Below are 17,450 nucleotides of genomic sequence, written 5' to 3' on the forward strand. Positions count from 1 at the left end.
GTGTGCTTGTTTTCATGTGCTTGACTGACTCAAGATTAGCCATTAGCTTGAAGAAACGGCTGCCAGTGAAAGCTATCCACCACCCCAGTGTCGCTCATTTCCATGACTTACTCTCTGTGGTAACGCATTCCCCGCCAGATTGCGGTTAAAGGCTACTGTACTATCGAAGCACTTAATCTGGTGTTTATTTTAGCAGTTCACTGCTCATCCTTGTGATAACGTTGCTTATTTATTGCAATGGAGGCGAAGATTAGTGACGACACAAGCGTCAAATGCCAGTCCCTCGGCGGCTTTTCCCCCTTCTCTTTTCTCTTCTCCCTCGCAACTCTTGTCCTTTCTCCGCGACGTGCAGTCACAGTCAAGAACAGCACTATTGAAGGCAACTTTCTTGGTCATGACAGTGTGCAAGTCGTGGGGGATATATATATATATATTTTTTTTTTATTCTCTCCCAACTTATTTTCCCTCCCCGCTCTTTCACCCGAGCGCCGCCGTAGGTATACGCAGCTCGAAGGTGTGTGTCTTTCTTTTGTCCATACTGATGGGTGGATCTTGTAGTGCATGATGCATATGCATTTTTATACTGGAGCAGATATGATAATGCTATCAAAAAGCGTTATTAAGATTAGTGCTGGGTATGATATGGCCTAAATTTGATATCACAATATTTTTCAACTGTCGATATTCGATATGACTTGATATTTATTGTATTCAAATGTATAAATGTATAAAACTGGCCCAGACCAAATCTGTTTACATTATAAAGTAGAAGCTTTATTTACCAATTATAAACATCACAAAGAAATAAATTACTTTTCCCTGCACGTATTTCAGAATATAATGATCTCAAAATTAGCAATGCACCGAAATGAAAATTCTCGACGAAAACAAAAAAAAAAAAAGAAAGAAAATGAGAAATTGCTTTTATAGCTGTGACTGCAGAACTGCCTACGTATAGAAATTCACTTCCAGAACAATTTGTTTGAATTTCCATATTTTTTAAATTATGTCATGAACATTCTTGCGGGACAGTTATTGCAGTATATTATGTAATCCATCCATCCATCCATCCATTTTCTGAGCCGCTTATCCTCACTAGGGTCGCGAGAGCGCTGGAGCCTGTCCCAGCTATCATCGGGCAGGAGGCGGGGTTACACCCTGAACTGGTTGCCAGCCAATCACAAGGCACACATAAACAAACAACCATTCACACTCACATTCACACCTAGGGGCAATTTAGTGGGAGGAAACCGGAGAAAACCCACGCAGGAACGGGGAGAACATGCTAACTCCACAGAGGCGGGGCTGGGGATTGAACCCCAGTCCTCAGAACTGTGAGGCAGACGCTCTAACCAGTCGATCACCGTGCCGCCAGTATATTATGTAAGAGGATAAAGATAATTCTGCATACTCTTTAATTGCGTAACATAACCATTACTCTAAATTTGTAATCATTAATATATTATGGCTTCGATATTTGTTAATGGGATGTATTTCTTAGGGTTCGGCTCTGTTAAAGGTGTTCATCACTTAACCATTAGGTGGCAGTAATGCACTTAAACATGCACAGTCTGCCGTAAATCAAGAAGAAGATGACGACACGAAGAGGAAACGTGGCATCATGCAGAACGAATACAATGCAGTGATCTGGAAATAAAGCGAATAAAAAAATAAATACAAGACGGATTCTTGAGAACGCCACACTATGCAAACCTAACTGTCCAGAACAGTCAGCTCAGACAGCGACAGCCGGCCCACTGTCAAACTATTTGCGTGATCGGCGATCGCTCACGCAACGCAGCTAGCTAGTAGCTGCTAGTGCTAAGATTGACAAATCCCGTGAACACTTTCAAATCCGTCCATGGAAGGCAACCTACTATCTTGTAATTTTACCACCCCGTTCACGGAGCGAACACAAAAACACAAGCGCTTCCATTGTAACCACGATTGCTCCCCGGTGTAGCGTATGTGCGGGTTACCTAAAAATGTAATTAATTTGGAAAAAGATTAAGCCAGAAGCGACGCCTGCATTACTTCCGGTTTAGCATGATTTTAAGTTTCAGCGTTATAAATCAAGCTATTTTGTCTCGTCAAAGGGCACCACATCACTTTTTAGATGTATAAAACTTCAGGACAAAGTGACGACAAACCTTTTATTTGTCTCGTAATTTGAAGGTTGCTCCATGAGTTAGAGAAGAGTTCTCGATAACCAGAGGTCTTTTTTGTCGAACCAAAACACACAAACTGATATAGGTAGTTAATTTGTATAGCAATTTTAATTAGATCTAACATGGGAATCTACAAGGGAAACAATGCAGGAAAAAAACAAAACAAAGGACAGACGAACATTGGCAAAGGAGACTGAATTGTGATATGAGGATGGAATGCACGTGCAGTGACAATGCAGAGAGTTGGGCGTTCCTGTTCTCGTTAATTTAAACCCAAATATATGTACTTTTAGATAGGTTTATAAATATATATTGTATGCCAGTCTGAAGGTATGCTCTCGTACCGTCAGAACGTTGTGAAGTCTGTGTTGTATGAAGAAGCTTCTGTTGTCTGAGTGACTTTATCCTTTCCACAAGGCCTTCTCCATTGGCAGTTTGCCAAATAGTGCCTCAGTTTATGTGATATTTTTGAATTCACTAACAATAATAGGGGGGGGAAAACGGCCACAAATTATCACTCATTTCTTAATGTTAAGTTTTGCACTCCGTCACACTTGTATGTATTAATTTGGGTGGTATGAGTTTACCCCCTGGTGTAATTCCTCGACCAAAGAAACCAACTAATAGAGACAGGCTTGTTTAGTGCCTGTTAAACCCCAATTGTGCATGCTACTTTCAGTGAACAAACCATCAAATAGTCTACTGCAGTACTAAAGCACTACTTCCCAGCTGAACTAGGTTCTTGAGATGATCATCTATACTATGCTTTACTATTGCTGTTGTTATATATTATTATGGTTACATATTGTTAATATGTCTAATCTTCTGCTGTGTGGCACCGTGTATTTTCTTTACACTTATATTCCCACCAAAGGTTCAAATTGCACAGTTTAAACACACACGTTCACCTATTTCCCTCCCTTCAAACGCACAGAGAAAGAGACAGCAAGCATGAGCGCGGCAGTCAGAAAGACCAAGACCGGTGGGGGTGAGAGAGAGAGACAGAGAAAGAGAGGCCGGGGGACGGAAACCCCCAGCTGTATAAATGTTTCCTTTGCTATGCTGTAGCAGACAAATGGGTGTAACCCCTGATTCCTGTACATGTAAATACAGCTTTGAATTCCCTAAGGAAACACATTACACTTGTCAACAACTCTTTAGAACTGATCAGTGCCCCCCTTTTCTTTTTTCTTTCCATTCGCCTTCCCAACCATTCAGTGCTCCCGAGCCTCATCTCCTTATCTGTAACATCTACCTCTAAGTCCTTTGACAACTCATAAACCTAGTCACATGATAAACAATTCTTAAACTTGTCCCTACTTTGCATGTTTATATCAACCACTGACAAGATCAATTCTCAATTCAATTCACAGTTTAAGCTGAACTTTCTTCATCCATCTTCCTCCTTTTGTTCCATTAGAGTCTCCACTCCTTTTTTCCCCGACTCACATTCTACAAATTTGCCTCTTCGTATCATACCTTTTTTATGTCTCTCATATGTTGCATTACCAGTTCAAACGGCTTTGTGGTTCTTTCCGCACTTTCATCAATCTCTTCTCTAACCTGCCTTTTCTGCTCTTCTTGTTGCGTCACCCATTTCTTAAACATTTCCATAATTTCTGTTATATCGACTGCTTTATTTCCCAGGGTGCTGTCATCCAAATCCAGCAACCCCCCCCCCCCCCCCCCCCCCCCCGACCGGGGCTTTTCAAATGACTTGTGGAATCGCTATGCTTCCTGAGTCTTATAATCAGGATTTTACTCTTGTTAACCCGCGTGGGGGTATATGTGGCGTCCTTGAAATTGCCTTTGCTTTCTGGGTCCGACTGAGGCGGGATGGCCACTCCCTCCACAGCTGGGGTCCTCATGACAGGACGTACTTTTCCTAGGGGAAAAAAGTAAATTTGCAATGGAACCAGTCAGTTATGATACTTTTTGTTGTTTTCTAATCATCCTTCAACTGAGTGGTCATCTTTTAATGTTGTCTGTTATTTGTTTTTTTTATCAAACCCTAAGGTTGTGTGGAATTGTCTCTGTTTCTGTTCCACCAATGTTATCAATTGTGATTAAGTAGGTGGTGGTCCTCCAAAAAAGTCCAATAAGGCCATCTTTTACTGCTCCCTTCACCCCATCATGAATAAGCTGTACTGTTATGTCCACATCTTTTGAGTGGCACCCGTTCGCACGACGGGTGACCACGTGACAAAGCGCATACCCGCACGTACCGGGCGGCTCCCTCGCAACTGTTGCCATTTTCTTTTTCACCGCAGGGTGGTGCTCCAACACTTGGGCATCACCCGTCCCCATTCTAGAATGGTCCGCCATTCTGTAATGATGAGCCGAAATGCTGAAATTTCACTCACAACAGATGTTAATTCCTTATTTCATTTTCCGTACCGCTGATCCTCACGAGGGTCTATCTTAATCGCGCTTTTTTGTCCTATTTATTTTAAACCCCTAACTGGTGTTTTCAGTTTCTGTAAGAGGCTAATTGTTTATTTCTATTGTCTGCAGACGTTAAACCTTTTTTCTGTTGCTTTTGAAGCAATTACAGAATCCAAATTGTTTATTTTAATTGTCTGCAGACTTTAAACCTTTTTCTGTTGCTTTTGAGACAATTACATAATTTATTCTTGGACTTTTGTAGGAATTTTCCTCGTATTTTTTATGGTGCTTTTAAAACTTCTGAGATTCACTTTTTTCTTTTATTATGTGAGCTGGTCTAATTTCGTCTCTCACGGGACGTCTAAACCCACTTTGGTAGTTTTTTGCTCGAGTCTACTTTATTCCACCGTGTAATGGACTTTAAACCCAAATGTTGCTTCTATACACAGAGTGGGGTCACGAAACGCAACTATTTTGTGCACAGGTATTTCTACCTTGACTCATTTCCTTAATCTTTTCCGCCTTTGTTGTAAAAACCTTTGAAAGTTGTAAATACTGGCAACTCTTCCTGCTTTTGTTTTGAATCATGGACGACGCTGTGATTATGGGAATTTAAACCTTTCAGAAATAATTAACCAATTATTTCTCGCCACTTAAACCTTTTTTTTTTCAGATGAATACGCCGATTAAATCCTTGGACTCGAAACCATTTAATTAAGGCACGCGGACCAAAACTGGGAAATAGGCGAGGCAGATGTGCTAACCAGATGCCCACCGTGCTGTGTGTGTGTGTATATATACAAATTTATATATACGACTGTTTACGAACAGTTTTACATACAAAATTTTCATACTTATGTTTTATTTTCGGTTTGCAAACGGTCTTGGTATGGACGAACGGAAGGGTCTACTGTATGTTGTGCTTCTACTCGTGCTGTGAGAGGATCATTGACTCTGTGACACTTGGATGCAAGCTGAAAACTAGTTGTCTGCTGCTCGGCACAAGGCGAAAATCTGTTCTAGGTGCAAATCTGTACTAGATGGAAGTTCCACATCCTCGATCATTCAATCACAAATCTAATCGGGCTTGTGACTAATGTGACGGTGCTTGAAAAGGGATCAACATCCTTTCTGTGGACAGATTTTTATTCAAGGCAAGTGACGTTTAGCAAGAAGTCATATGTTAAGAGTGTAGCATCGTTGTCTAGGCTGCAAGGTAACACATGTAATCTGTTCAGCCATCTGACAAAAATGGCAAAACACTGGACAAGAAACGTGAATAAATGGTTGTTTCTAAGATGTGAATGAATTTGTAGGAATTTGTGAAAGTGTCGGAACTATTGCATGTCTTTTTCCGTTATTATGATTGTAGACGTGTATAATGGGTTTAATGAGTAGTTAGGATCATTTATGCACTTGTATCGTTCATAAAAAGAAGTGGGCCATCAATATTTGCTCTGCCAATAAGGATTGCTTTTACTATGACTGCCTTAAATTTTAAATCAACTTTTTGAAAATAAGAGTTAAAGCACTGCTGTTTCAGCATTCGAGATATTTACCCGCATAAAACTAAGGCACAAAAAAGAAATGCTAAATTGGAATTTATTTGTTTTTGATGTGACTTTACCATTATTGATGAAATTATATGAAAATGACCCATGTCATTTATTTATACAAATATGATATGATATACATAAACACGAAAGTAGCCGAGACATCGGCTCTTCGGGGCTTTCCCACCACAGAAACCTTTGCAGGAAATTCCCTAGCTACCCTGGTCGCTTGAGTTGCCCCTTTTTCCCCACCGAAAAAAACTATCAGGGTACGGAAGGTTCCCCTTGGATTATTTAGTTCCTCCTGGCGGGTAGGGTCTTCCGAGAGCTACCAGGAACTCTTTGAGGGGGTGGGCTGTGCTGACGAATGCTGATTGGTTGACAGACCTCTGTAGGCGTTTACTTTTTCATTCACAGAGGAATAAGAGGCTTGAAATACATTGAATAGGAAAACTTCGAATCGTGGATCAAGCGTGGCGGCCCTCGCGGCAGCATACCTCACCACGGGCTCACGGCGAGATCTGCCGCCGCCCCGACGGCAAGGTCCGCCGCTGGCTGACTCGGTTCCACGAAGAAGTGGAGGTCCGAGCTCAAGCAGGCGTGTGCGACATCCTGTCTCCCCACCCCTCGCAGGTGAATCTACACCGTGTAATACAGCTGTTGAAACTTACAAGGTAAATAAAACGGGCGTTGAGAAACTGTCAATAGTTCAATATCCAGAGTAGAGTCCTGCTCACCATTATTGGCAGCCCTTCATTTTTTGCATAACCTGTATAATAGCTTCAGAAATAAATGGAAATGTACCAAACTAATATCATCGGGATCTTTTAATTGGAAGTCCAAAGTAATTTAACAAATATATGTGTTTTTTCAATTTAGATATTGTAATTTCAAAGAAAAAAACAGAATACAGCATATGCAGCAATATTGGCACCCTTCGATATTTGGTTGCACACCATTTGGCAGCAATGAGAGCCTCCAAATGTTTTTTTTGTATTCATCTATAAGCTTTTTGCACTTCTCAGGTGGTATTTTCTCCCATTCTTCTATTGCAATTTTTTCAAGCTCTTGATCATTTGCAGGGTTGTTTTCCCCGATGGCAGATTTTAGCTCCACCCAAAGATTTTCAATTGAATTGAGATCATGACTCATTGCTGGCCATTTTAAAACAGTCCATTTTTTTTTATTTTCAACCATTACTGTATCCTTTTGGATGTGTGCTTTGTGTCTTTGTCTTCCTGGAAGACCCATGATATTCCCCTCAAACCAATTTTTCTTACACTGGGTAAGACATTTCGCTCTAAAATCTTTTGATAATTTTCTGACTTAATGATATCTGTGATACAGTCAAGGCCTCCAGTACCAGATGACGAAAGCAGCCCCACAGCATTATGGATCCTCCTCCATGCTGGACTGTTGGCAGGGTATTCTTTTCATTAAAAGCCTTCATTTTCGATCCATCCATCCATTCTCTACCGCTTATCCGGGTCGGGTCGCGGGGGCAGTAGCTTCAGCAGGGACGCCCAGACTTCCCTCTCCCCAGCCACTTCATCAAGCTCTTCTGGGGGGATCCCGAGCTGTTCCCAGGCCAGCCGAAGGATGTAGTCTCTCCAGCGTGTCCTGGGTCGTCCCCGGGGTCTCCTCCCGGTGGGACATGCCCGGAACACCTCACCAGGGAGGCGTCCGGGAGGCATCCGAATCAGATGCCCCAGCCACCTCATCTGGCTCCTCTCAATGCGGAGGAGCAGCGGCTCTACTCTGAGATCCTCCCGGATGACCGAGCTTCTCACCCTATCTCTAAGGGAGAGCCCGGACACCCTGCGGAGGAAACTCATTTTGGCCGCTTGTATCCGGGATCTTGTTCTTTCGGTCACGACCCACCATAGGTGAGGGTAGGAACGAAGATCGACCGGTAAATTGAGAGCTTCGCCTTTCGGCTTAGCTCTTTCTTTACCACAACGGACCGATACAAAGTCCGCATCACTGCAGACGCTGCACCGATCCGCCCGTTCCATTCTTCCCTCACTCGTGAACAAGACCCCAAGATACTTGAATTCCTCCACTTGGGGCAGGATCTCATCCCCGACCTGGAGATGGCATGCCACCCTTTTCCGACTGAGGACCATGGTCTCAGATTTGGAGGTGCTGATTCTCATCCCAGCCGCTTCACACTCGGCTGCGAACTGCTCCAATGAGAGTTGGAGGTCACGGCTTGATGAAGCCAACAGAACCACATCATCTGCAAAAAGCAGAGATGCAATACTGAGGCCACCAAAGCGGACCCCCTCTACGCCTCGGCTGCGCCTAGAAATTCTGTCCATAAAAGTTATGAACAGAATCGGCGACAAAGGGCAGCCTTGGCGGAGTCCAACCCTCACCGGGAACGAGTCCGACTTACTGCCGGATATGCGGACCAAACTCTGACTCCGGTCGTACAGGGACCGAACAGCCCGTATCAGGGGGTTCGGTACCCCATACTCCCGAAGCACTCTCCACAGGACTCCCCGAGGGACACGGTCGAACGCCTTCTCCAAGTCCACAAAACACATGTAGACTGGTTGGGCGAACTCCCATGCACCCTCGAGGACCCTGCCGAGGGTGTAGAGCTGGTCCACTGTTCCACGGCCAGGACGAAAACCACACTGCTCCTCCTGAATCTGAGATTCGACTTCCCGACGGACCCTCCTCTCCAGCACCCCTGAATAGACCTTACCAGGGAGGCTGAGCAGTGTGATCCCCCTGTAGTTGGAACACACCCTCCGGTCCCCCTTCTTAAAAAGGGGGACCACCACCCCAGTCTGCCAATCCAGAGGCACTGTCCCCGATGTCCACACGATGTTGCAGAGGCGTGTCAACCAGGACAGCCCCACAACATCCAGAGCCTTTAGGAACTCCGGGCGAATCTCATCCACCCCCGGGGCCCTGCCACCGAGGAGCTTTTTAACTACCTCGGTGACCTCAAACCCAGAGATAGGAGAGCCCGCCTCAGAGAACCCACACTCTGCTTCCCCATGGGAAGGCGTGTCGGTGGAATTGAGGAGGTCTTCGAAGTATTCTCCCGACGTCCCGAGTCGAGGTCAGCAGCGCCCCATCCCCACTATACACCGTGTTGGTGGTGCACTGCTTTCCTCTCCTGAGACGTCGGATGGTGGACCAGAATTTCCTCGAAGCCGTCCGGAAGTCTTTCTCCATGGCCTCACCGAACTCCTCCCATGCCCGGGTTTTTGCTTCAGCGACCACCAGAGCTGCATTCTGCTTGACCAGCCGGTACCCATCAGCTGCCTCAGGAGTCCCACAGGCCAAAAAGGCCGATAGGACTCCTTCTTCAGCTTGACGGCATCCCTCACCATTGGTGTCCACCAACGGGTTCGGGGATTGCCGCCACGACAGGCACCGACCACCTTACGGCCACAGCTCCGGTCGGCCGCCTCAGCAATGGAGGCGCGGAACATGGTCCACTCGGACTCGATGTCCCCCGCCTGCCCCGGAACATGAGCAAAGTTCTGTCGGAGGTGGGAGTTGAAACTCCTTCTGACAGGGGATTCTGCCAGACGTTCCCAGCAGACCCTCACAATACGTTTGGGCCTGCCACGTCGGACCGGCATCTTCCCCCACCATCGGAGCCAACTCACCACCAGGTGGTGATCAGTTGACAGCTCCGCCCCTCTCTCCACCCGAGTGTCCAAGACATGCGGCCGCAAGTCCGATGACATGGTGTTCGTTATGGACAATCCGTGACGAGCACAGAAGTCCAATAACAGAACACCGTTCGGGTTCTGATCGGGGGGGCCGTTCCTCCCAATCGCGCCCTTCCAGGTCTCACTGTCATTGCCCACGTGAGCATTGAAGTCCCCCAACAGAACAATGGAGTCCCCAGCGGGAGCGCTCTCCAGCACCCCCTCCAAGGACTCCAAAAAGGGTGGGTACTCTGAACTGCTGTTTGGTGCATAGGCACAAACAACAGTCAGGACCCGTCCCCCCACCCGAAGGCGGAGGGAGGCTACCCTCTCGTCCACCGGGGTGAACCCCAACGTACAGGCGCCGAGCCGGGGGGCAATAAGTATACCCACACCTGCTCGGCGCCTCTCACCATGGGCAACTCCAGAGTGGAAGAGAGTCCAACCCCTCTCGAGAGGACTGGTACCAGAGCCCAAGGTGTGTGTGGAGGCGAGTCCGACTATATCGAGTCGGAACTTTTCGACCTCACACACCAGCTCGGGCTCCTTTCCTGCCAGAGAGGTGACATTCCACGTCCCTAGAGCCAGCTTCTGTAGCCAGGGATCGGATCGCCAAGGTCCCCGCCTTCGGCCACCGCCCAGCTCACACTGCACCCGACCCCTATGGCCCCTCCCACAGGTGGTGAGCCCATGGGAAGGGGGACCCACGTTACCCTTTCGGGCTGTGCCTGGCCGGGCCCCATGGGTGCAGGCCCGGCCACCAGGCGCTCGCCTTCGAGCCCCACCACCAGTAAAGGCTTCATTTTGTCGTCTATAAACGTTTGTGTGCATTTCCAATAAGCTCTATTTTTGTTTCATCTGTCCGTAAAATGTTGTTCATCAACGCCATCCTATGCTGTCTAGCCACACTCTCCCCACCACTACTTTACAGTCGGTAACCTCCTTCAGATTACATCGTCTGCACAAGATGTAATCCACCTGCGTGCTTCTACCTCCGCTCTTGTAGGTCACCCTATATTCCTGCCTCTTCTTTTACTACGAAGCCACGCTGTTGTAACACGTGCAGAATGTGGTTTGGCATTGTCTTGCTGAAATAAGCATGGGCGTCCATGAAAAAGACGTTGCTTGGATGGTAGCATATGTTTCTCCAAAACCTGTATGCACCTTTCAGCATTAATGGTGCCTTCACAGATGTGTAAGTTACCCATGCCATTGGAACTAACACAGCCCCATTCCATCACAGATGCTGGCTTTTGAACTTTGCGTCCATAACAATCCGGATGGTTCTTCTTTGGTCCGGAGGACCCAATTTCCAATAACAATTTGAAATGTGGAATCGTCGAAACACTTTTCCACTTTGCATCAGTCCATCTTAGATGAGCTCGGGCCCAAAGAAGCCGGCGACGTTTCTGGGTGTTGTTGATAAATGGCTTTTGCTTTGCATAGTAGCGTTTCAAGTTGCACTTACAGATGTAGCACCGAACTGTATTTTCTGACATTGGTTTTCTTAAGTGCGGCACGGTAGCCGACTGGTTAGAGCGTCAGCCTCACAGTTCTGAGGACCCGGGTTCAATCCCCGGCCCCGCCTATGTGGAGTTTGCATGTTCTCCCCGTGCCTGCGTGGGTTTTCTCCGGGCACTCCGGTTTCCTCCCACATCCCAAAAACATGCATTAATTGGACTCTAAATTGCCCGTAGGTGTGACTGTGAGTGCGAATGGTTGTTTGTTTCTATGTGCCCTGCGATTGGTTGGCAATCAGTTCAGGGTGTACCCCGCCTCCTGCCCGATGACAGCTGGGATAGGCTTCAGCACGCCCGCGACCCTAGTGAGGAGAAGCGGCTCAGAAAATCGATGGATGGTTTTCTTAAGTGTTCCTGAGACCATGTGGTGATATCCTTTAAACATTGATGTCGGTTTTTGATGCAGTGCCGCCTGAGGGATCGAAGGTCACGGGCATTCAATGTTGGTTTTCGGCCTTGCCGCTTACATGCAGTGATTTCTCCAGATTCTCTAAATCTTTTGATGATATTATGGACCGTAGATGATGAAATCCCTAAATTCCTTGCCGATGTACGTTGAGGAACATTGTCCTCGACTATTTTCTCACGCACTTGTTCACAAAGAGGTGAAAACTCGCCCCATCTTTGCTTGTGAATGAGTGTACAATTCAGGGAAGCTCCTTTTATACCCAATCACGGCACCCGCCTGTTCCCAATTAGCCTGTTCACCTGTGGGATGTTCCAAACAGGTGTTTGATGAGCATTCCTCAACTTTCTCAGTCTTTTTTGCCACCTGTCCCAGCTTTTTTGGAACATGTTGCAGCCATAAAATTCTAAGTTAATGATTATTTGCTAAAAACAATAAAGTTTATCAGTTTGAACATTAAATATCTTGTCTTTGCAGTGTATTCAATTAAGTATAGGTTGAACATGATTTGCAAATCATTGTATTGTGTTAAACACAATGTCCCAACTTCATTGGAATTGGGGTTGTACTTTTTTTTTTAAACCCCAGAAATCTGTGGATTGCAGGTTTAATCATGTGCAACTGAAAATTAAGTGCAGAAGGCCACATCAGAATACCCTGACTTTTTTTCTTATACATTTGGGTGTTTTTAGCAGGATGAAAGGAAATTAGCCCCAGAATGTAACCAAGCCTCAGAATCTGTTCCTTTATGTGTGTTTTGGCAAATCTTTTTCTGGCAGAATAAGTGAGGAAAACAATCTTGTCTTGGTGGGTTTTTATTTCAAGAAAGAAAGAAATCTTTGCAAAGAAAGGAAAAGGTCGTCACGAGTTGTTACCCCTTACTGAAGCCCGACCAAAACATCCCCTTCGTTATAAGTGAGAAAGACAGAGGGAAGGAAAAAAAAAAAAAAAAAGAAATACACCCCTCTCATTCCCACAACATTCTCACACAATTAACTTCGTCCAGCTGCACTCACACTTATCTTTATGGGAATGGGTGCATGCAAAGGCTGAGAAAGGAGGAGAAAAACAGGGAGTAGTCAAAACAATCCAGGACACACGAGTGCTGTGCTGACTATGAGCTGTGGAACAATAAAACATGTAAAGGTTATATAAAATTATCCATCCATCCATCCATTTTCTGTACCGCTTATCTTCACTAGGGTTGCGGGCGTGCTGGAGCTTATCCCAGGTATCTTCGGGCGAGAGGCGGGATACACCCTGAACTGGTCGCCAGCCAATCGCAGGGCACATATTAACAAACAACCATTAGCACTCACATTCACATCTACAGGCAATTTAAAGTCTTCATTCAACCTACCACGCATGTTTTTGGGATGTGGGAGGAAACCGGAGTACCCGGAGAAAACCCACGCAGGCCCGGGGAGAACATGCAAACTCCACACAGGCGGGGCTGGGATTTGAACCCCGGTCCTCAGAACTGTGAGGCAGTTGCGCTAACCAGTCATGCACCGTGCCGCCTTGATAAAATAAATAGAACTAATATTTGGTATATATGAAACATACATTTTCCGACTCATGTGAAATTCCAACATCTCACTGCAGATTTAGGGCCAATCCCAATTCTACCACAATTCGCACACACCAAATCTTAAGAGCGTGATTCAACAGAACACCGGCATCTTTACGAACAACCGTGAGTGCTAGCACTAGCTTGCTAGGTTACATAACGTTTTGTTGCCTGCTTGCAAGCCGTATCGTATTAAAAGTATGTGAAGATACTTCGAGCAATCCTTGAACAAACGTCTTCTCCTGAGCACCGGTGACCACCACCACCACACGTTTTCCCCCATTTTGTTATTTTTTTGACCAACACAATACACTCGCAATCCATTGTTGTTGTCGTGGCCGTGGTCACAAGTGTATCTGGTCGCGTTTGATTTGACAAAGCCCAGTGATCGTAAATGACGTCAAGCTAGCTTTTGGATTCAAATATACTGCATTTGAAGGCGATGCGGAGTAAATGTCTTTTGCGGAGCCAATCAATGACGTCATTGATCGGGTCGATGAATTATGACATTAAAGCCGATCAGCCGATCATTAGCATAAAATGCTAATGGTCGGCTGATACTGATCAAGCCAATCACATCGGTGTGAAGTCTAGTTTCTAAAGATGACTGGTATTTTAAAATTGTTTATAATAAATGTTTCCTTCCACGTGACAGCGTGCATACAGTACATTTCTATATTTCATCTTTATCTCAAATTTTTAAAACACACATTTTTATAAAAAGGACAATATAACAAACTGACTTTATGACCTAACTTCAGCCAATAAATAACACCAACAACAACCATCACAAAACAAATACCTAACCTAACATTTGTGAACATCCATCCATTTTCTTCCGCTTATCAGAGGTCAGGTCGCGGGGGCAGTAGCTTTAGCAGGGAAGCCCAGACTTCCCACTCCCCAGCCACTTCCTCTAGCTCTTCCGAGGGGATCCCGAGGTGTTCCCAGGCCAGCCGAGAGACGTAGTCTCTCCAGCGTGTCCTGGGTCGTCCCCGGGGTCTCCTTCCAGTAGGACGTGCCCGGATCACCTCACCAGGGAGGTGTCCTAAACAGATGCCCGAGCCACCTCATCTGGCTCCTCTCACTGCGGAGGAGCAGTGAGAGGATGACCGAACTTCTCACCCTATCTCTAAGGGAGAGCCCGGACACTTTGCGGAGGAAACTCATTTCGGCCGCTTGTATCCGGGATCCTGTTCATTTGGTCATGACCCACAGCTTGTGACCGTAGGAACGTAGATCGACCTGTAAATTGAGAGCTTTGCCTTTCGGCTTAGCTCCTTCTTCACCACAACGGACAGATACAAAGTCCGCATCACTGGAGACGCAGCACCGATCCGCCTGTCGTTCTCCCGATCCATTCTTTCCTCACTCATGAACAAGACCCCAAAATACTTGAGCTCCTCCACTTGGGGTAGGATCTCATCCCCGACCCGGAGAGGGCACTCCACCCTTGTCCGACTGAGGACCATGGTCGCAGATTTGGAGGTGCTGATTCTCATCCCAGCCACTTCACACTGCGAATAGCTCCAGTGAGAGTTGGAGCTCACGGCTTGATGAAGCCAACAGAACCACATCATCTGCAAAAAGCAAAGATGCAATACTGAGGCCACCAAACCGGACCCCCTCTATGCCTCGGCTGCGCCTAGAAATTCTGTCCATAAAGTTATGAACAGAATCGGTGACCAAGGGCAGCCTTGTACAACCCTCACCGGAAATGAGTCCGACTTACTTAGCAATGCGGACCAAACTCTGACACTGGTCGTACAGGGGCCGAACAGCCCGTATCAGGGGGTTGGGTACCCCATACTCCCAAAGCACCCCCCACAGGACTCCCCGAGGGACACAATATGGACCTTCTCCAAGTCCACAAAACACATGTAGACTGGTTGGGCGAACTCCCATGCACCCTCAAGGACCCTGCCGAGGGTGTAGAGCTGGTCGACTGTTCCACGGCCAGGACGAAAACCACACTGCTCCTCTGAATCTGAGATTCGACTTCCCGACGGACCCTCCTCTCCAGCACCCCTGAATAGACCTTACCACGGAGGCTGAGGAATGTGATTCCCCCTGTAGTTGGAACACACCCTCCGGTCCCCCTTCTTAAAAAGGGGGACCACCACCCCAGTCTGCCAATCCAGAGGCACTGTCCTCGATGTCCACGCGATGTTGCAGAGGCGTGTCAACCAGGACAGCGCCACAACATCCAGAGCCTTTAGGAACTCCGGGAGAACCTCATCTACCCCCGGGGCCCTGTCACCGAGGAAATTTTTAACGACCTTGGTGACCTCAACCCCAGAGATAGCATAGCCCACCTCCGAGACCCCAGACTCTGCTTCCTCATGGGAAGGCGTGTCGGTGGAATCGAGGATGTCTTCGAAGTATTCTCCCCACCGACTCACAACGTCCCGAGCCGAGGTCAGCAGTGCCCCATCCTCACTATACACAGTAGATGGTCCACTGCTTCCCCATCCTGAGAAGCTGGATGTTGGGCCAGAATTTCCTCAAAGCCATCCGGAAGTCGTTCTCCATGGCCTCACCAAACTCTTCCCATATCCGAATTTTTGCCTCAGCGACCACCAAAGCTGCATTCCACTTGGCCACCCAGTACCCATCAGCTGCCTCAGGGGTCGCACAGGCTAAAAAGGCCCGATAGGACTCCTTCAGCTTTGGTATGGATGAACTTGACAGGCCTGCACAGAGTGCTGCCCTCAACCTAATAGAACACCTTTGGGTTGATTTTGAATGGACAGTGAGCCAGGCCTTTTTGTCCAACATCATTGTGTGACCTCACAAATATGATCCTGGAAAAATGGGCAAAAATTCCCATAAAGTCACTCCTAAACTTTGTTGAAAGTCTTCCCACAAGAGTTGAAGCTGTTTTAGCTGCAAAGGTTCGACCAACATCATATTAAACAATATGGACTTAGAATGGGATATCACTTAAATGCATATGTGAGATAAGGCAGGTGAGTGAATACTTTTGGCAATATAGTGTACATTTATGTACCTCCTTATCCCTTCCGCCGTCTTGTCAGCAAGCTTTTTGCCTGTCAGCGTGGGCGGAGTCCGATATGCCTCGCTTTCAAGTGAGCTCCCCGACCACACTTGCTTTCAAGGGCTATCCACCCCTTCGTCTTTGCCCTTCTCCTAGGAATTGGGATATTCTGTCATTCTCATGCACGCAAAAGACCAAGGGCTAAGACGAAGGGGAAGGGCTAAGAAGCAGAATTGGTATTGGCCCTTATTATTGGCTGTTTTTGATGCTCATTGGATGTGTGTGTGTGTGTGTGTGTGTGTGCTTGCTTTTTGTTCCTCGACAGGAGCGTTACAGTGGAACCCCAACTTTCTACGTTGCAACTCCTTCAGAGGGTGCTCGGGCTCTCAAGCTGTCCTGAATTCTGCCAATGCATAGAAAAACCTTTTAATTTACATCTAATGCTTCTAATGACCCCGCCGCCCCCCACCCCCAATTTTCCCATTAAGACTCAGTGGAGCTACACAGTACAATTTATGGGGGTCCCTTTTCATGATACTGTACTGTAAGCAATACTGACGGTTAAATACTGTCCATGGATACAATGTTTTACCTTTTGTTTGTTGTGCATTTTTGTGATGCTCAAATGTTTTTTTTTAATTGAATAAAGAGATTTTAACATCCACCCATTAATTTTTTTTGCACCTCACTGTGTAACAACAACAGACAACCACAGGCAAATTAGGGGCTGATGGAAACATGGAACCTTTTGATATATTTGATGCCAGGATACTTTGGGATCTTCATTTTGTCCCGAAGTCTTTTTGCAGGAGCAGCCATCTTGTCCCAAAACCCAGTCTCGAATCATGTACATCCATCTAGCCATCCATTTTCTTTACCGCTTCTCCTCACGAGGGTCGCGGGCTGCTGGAGCCTATCCCAGCTATCTTCGGCGGGAGGCGGGGTACACCCTGAACCGGTCGCCAAACAATCGCAGGGCACATTGAAACAAACAACCATTCATTCTCACATTCACACCTACGGGCAATTTAGAGTCTTCAATCAACCTACCACTCATGTTTTTGGGATGCGGGAGGAAACCGGAGTGCCCGGAGAAAACCCACGCAGGCATGGGGAGAACATGCAAACTCCACAGAGGCGGCGCAGGGATTTGAACCCCGGTCCCCAGAACTG

The 17,450-nt window shown here is 46.6% G+C and overlaps 1 protein-coding gene across 2 annotated transcripts in view; it reads left to right on the forward strand.

Moving 5' to 3' along the window:
* The window catches only part of galk1 (galactokinase 1), a 53,910-nt gene extending 36,969 nt beyond the window's left edge, over positions 1-16,941 (forward strand). For both annotated transcript variants that reach the window (XM_061756215.1, XM_061756216.1), the window contains one exon: positions 16,603-16,941. In XM_061756215.1, the coding sequence (XP_061612199.1) occupies positions 16,603-16,677 (75 nt within the window). In that variant the 3' untranslated portion in view covers positions 16,678-16,941. The remainder of the gene's footprint in view (positions 1-16,602) is intronic.
* Positions 16,942-17,450: the final 509 nt, after the last annotated feature.

The sequence above is a fragment of the Phyllopteryx taeniolatus genome, chromosome 19 (assembly GCF_024500385.1).
Source record: "Phyllopteryx taeniolatus isolate TA_2022b chromosome 19, UOR_Ptae_1.2, whole genome shotgun sequence".
Taxonomy (NCBI): domain Eukaryota; kingdom Metazoa; phylum Chordata; class Actinopteri; order Syngnathiformes; family Syngnathidae; genus Phyllopteryx; species Phyllopteryx taeniolatus.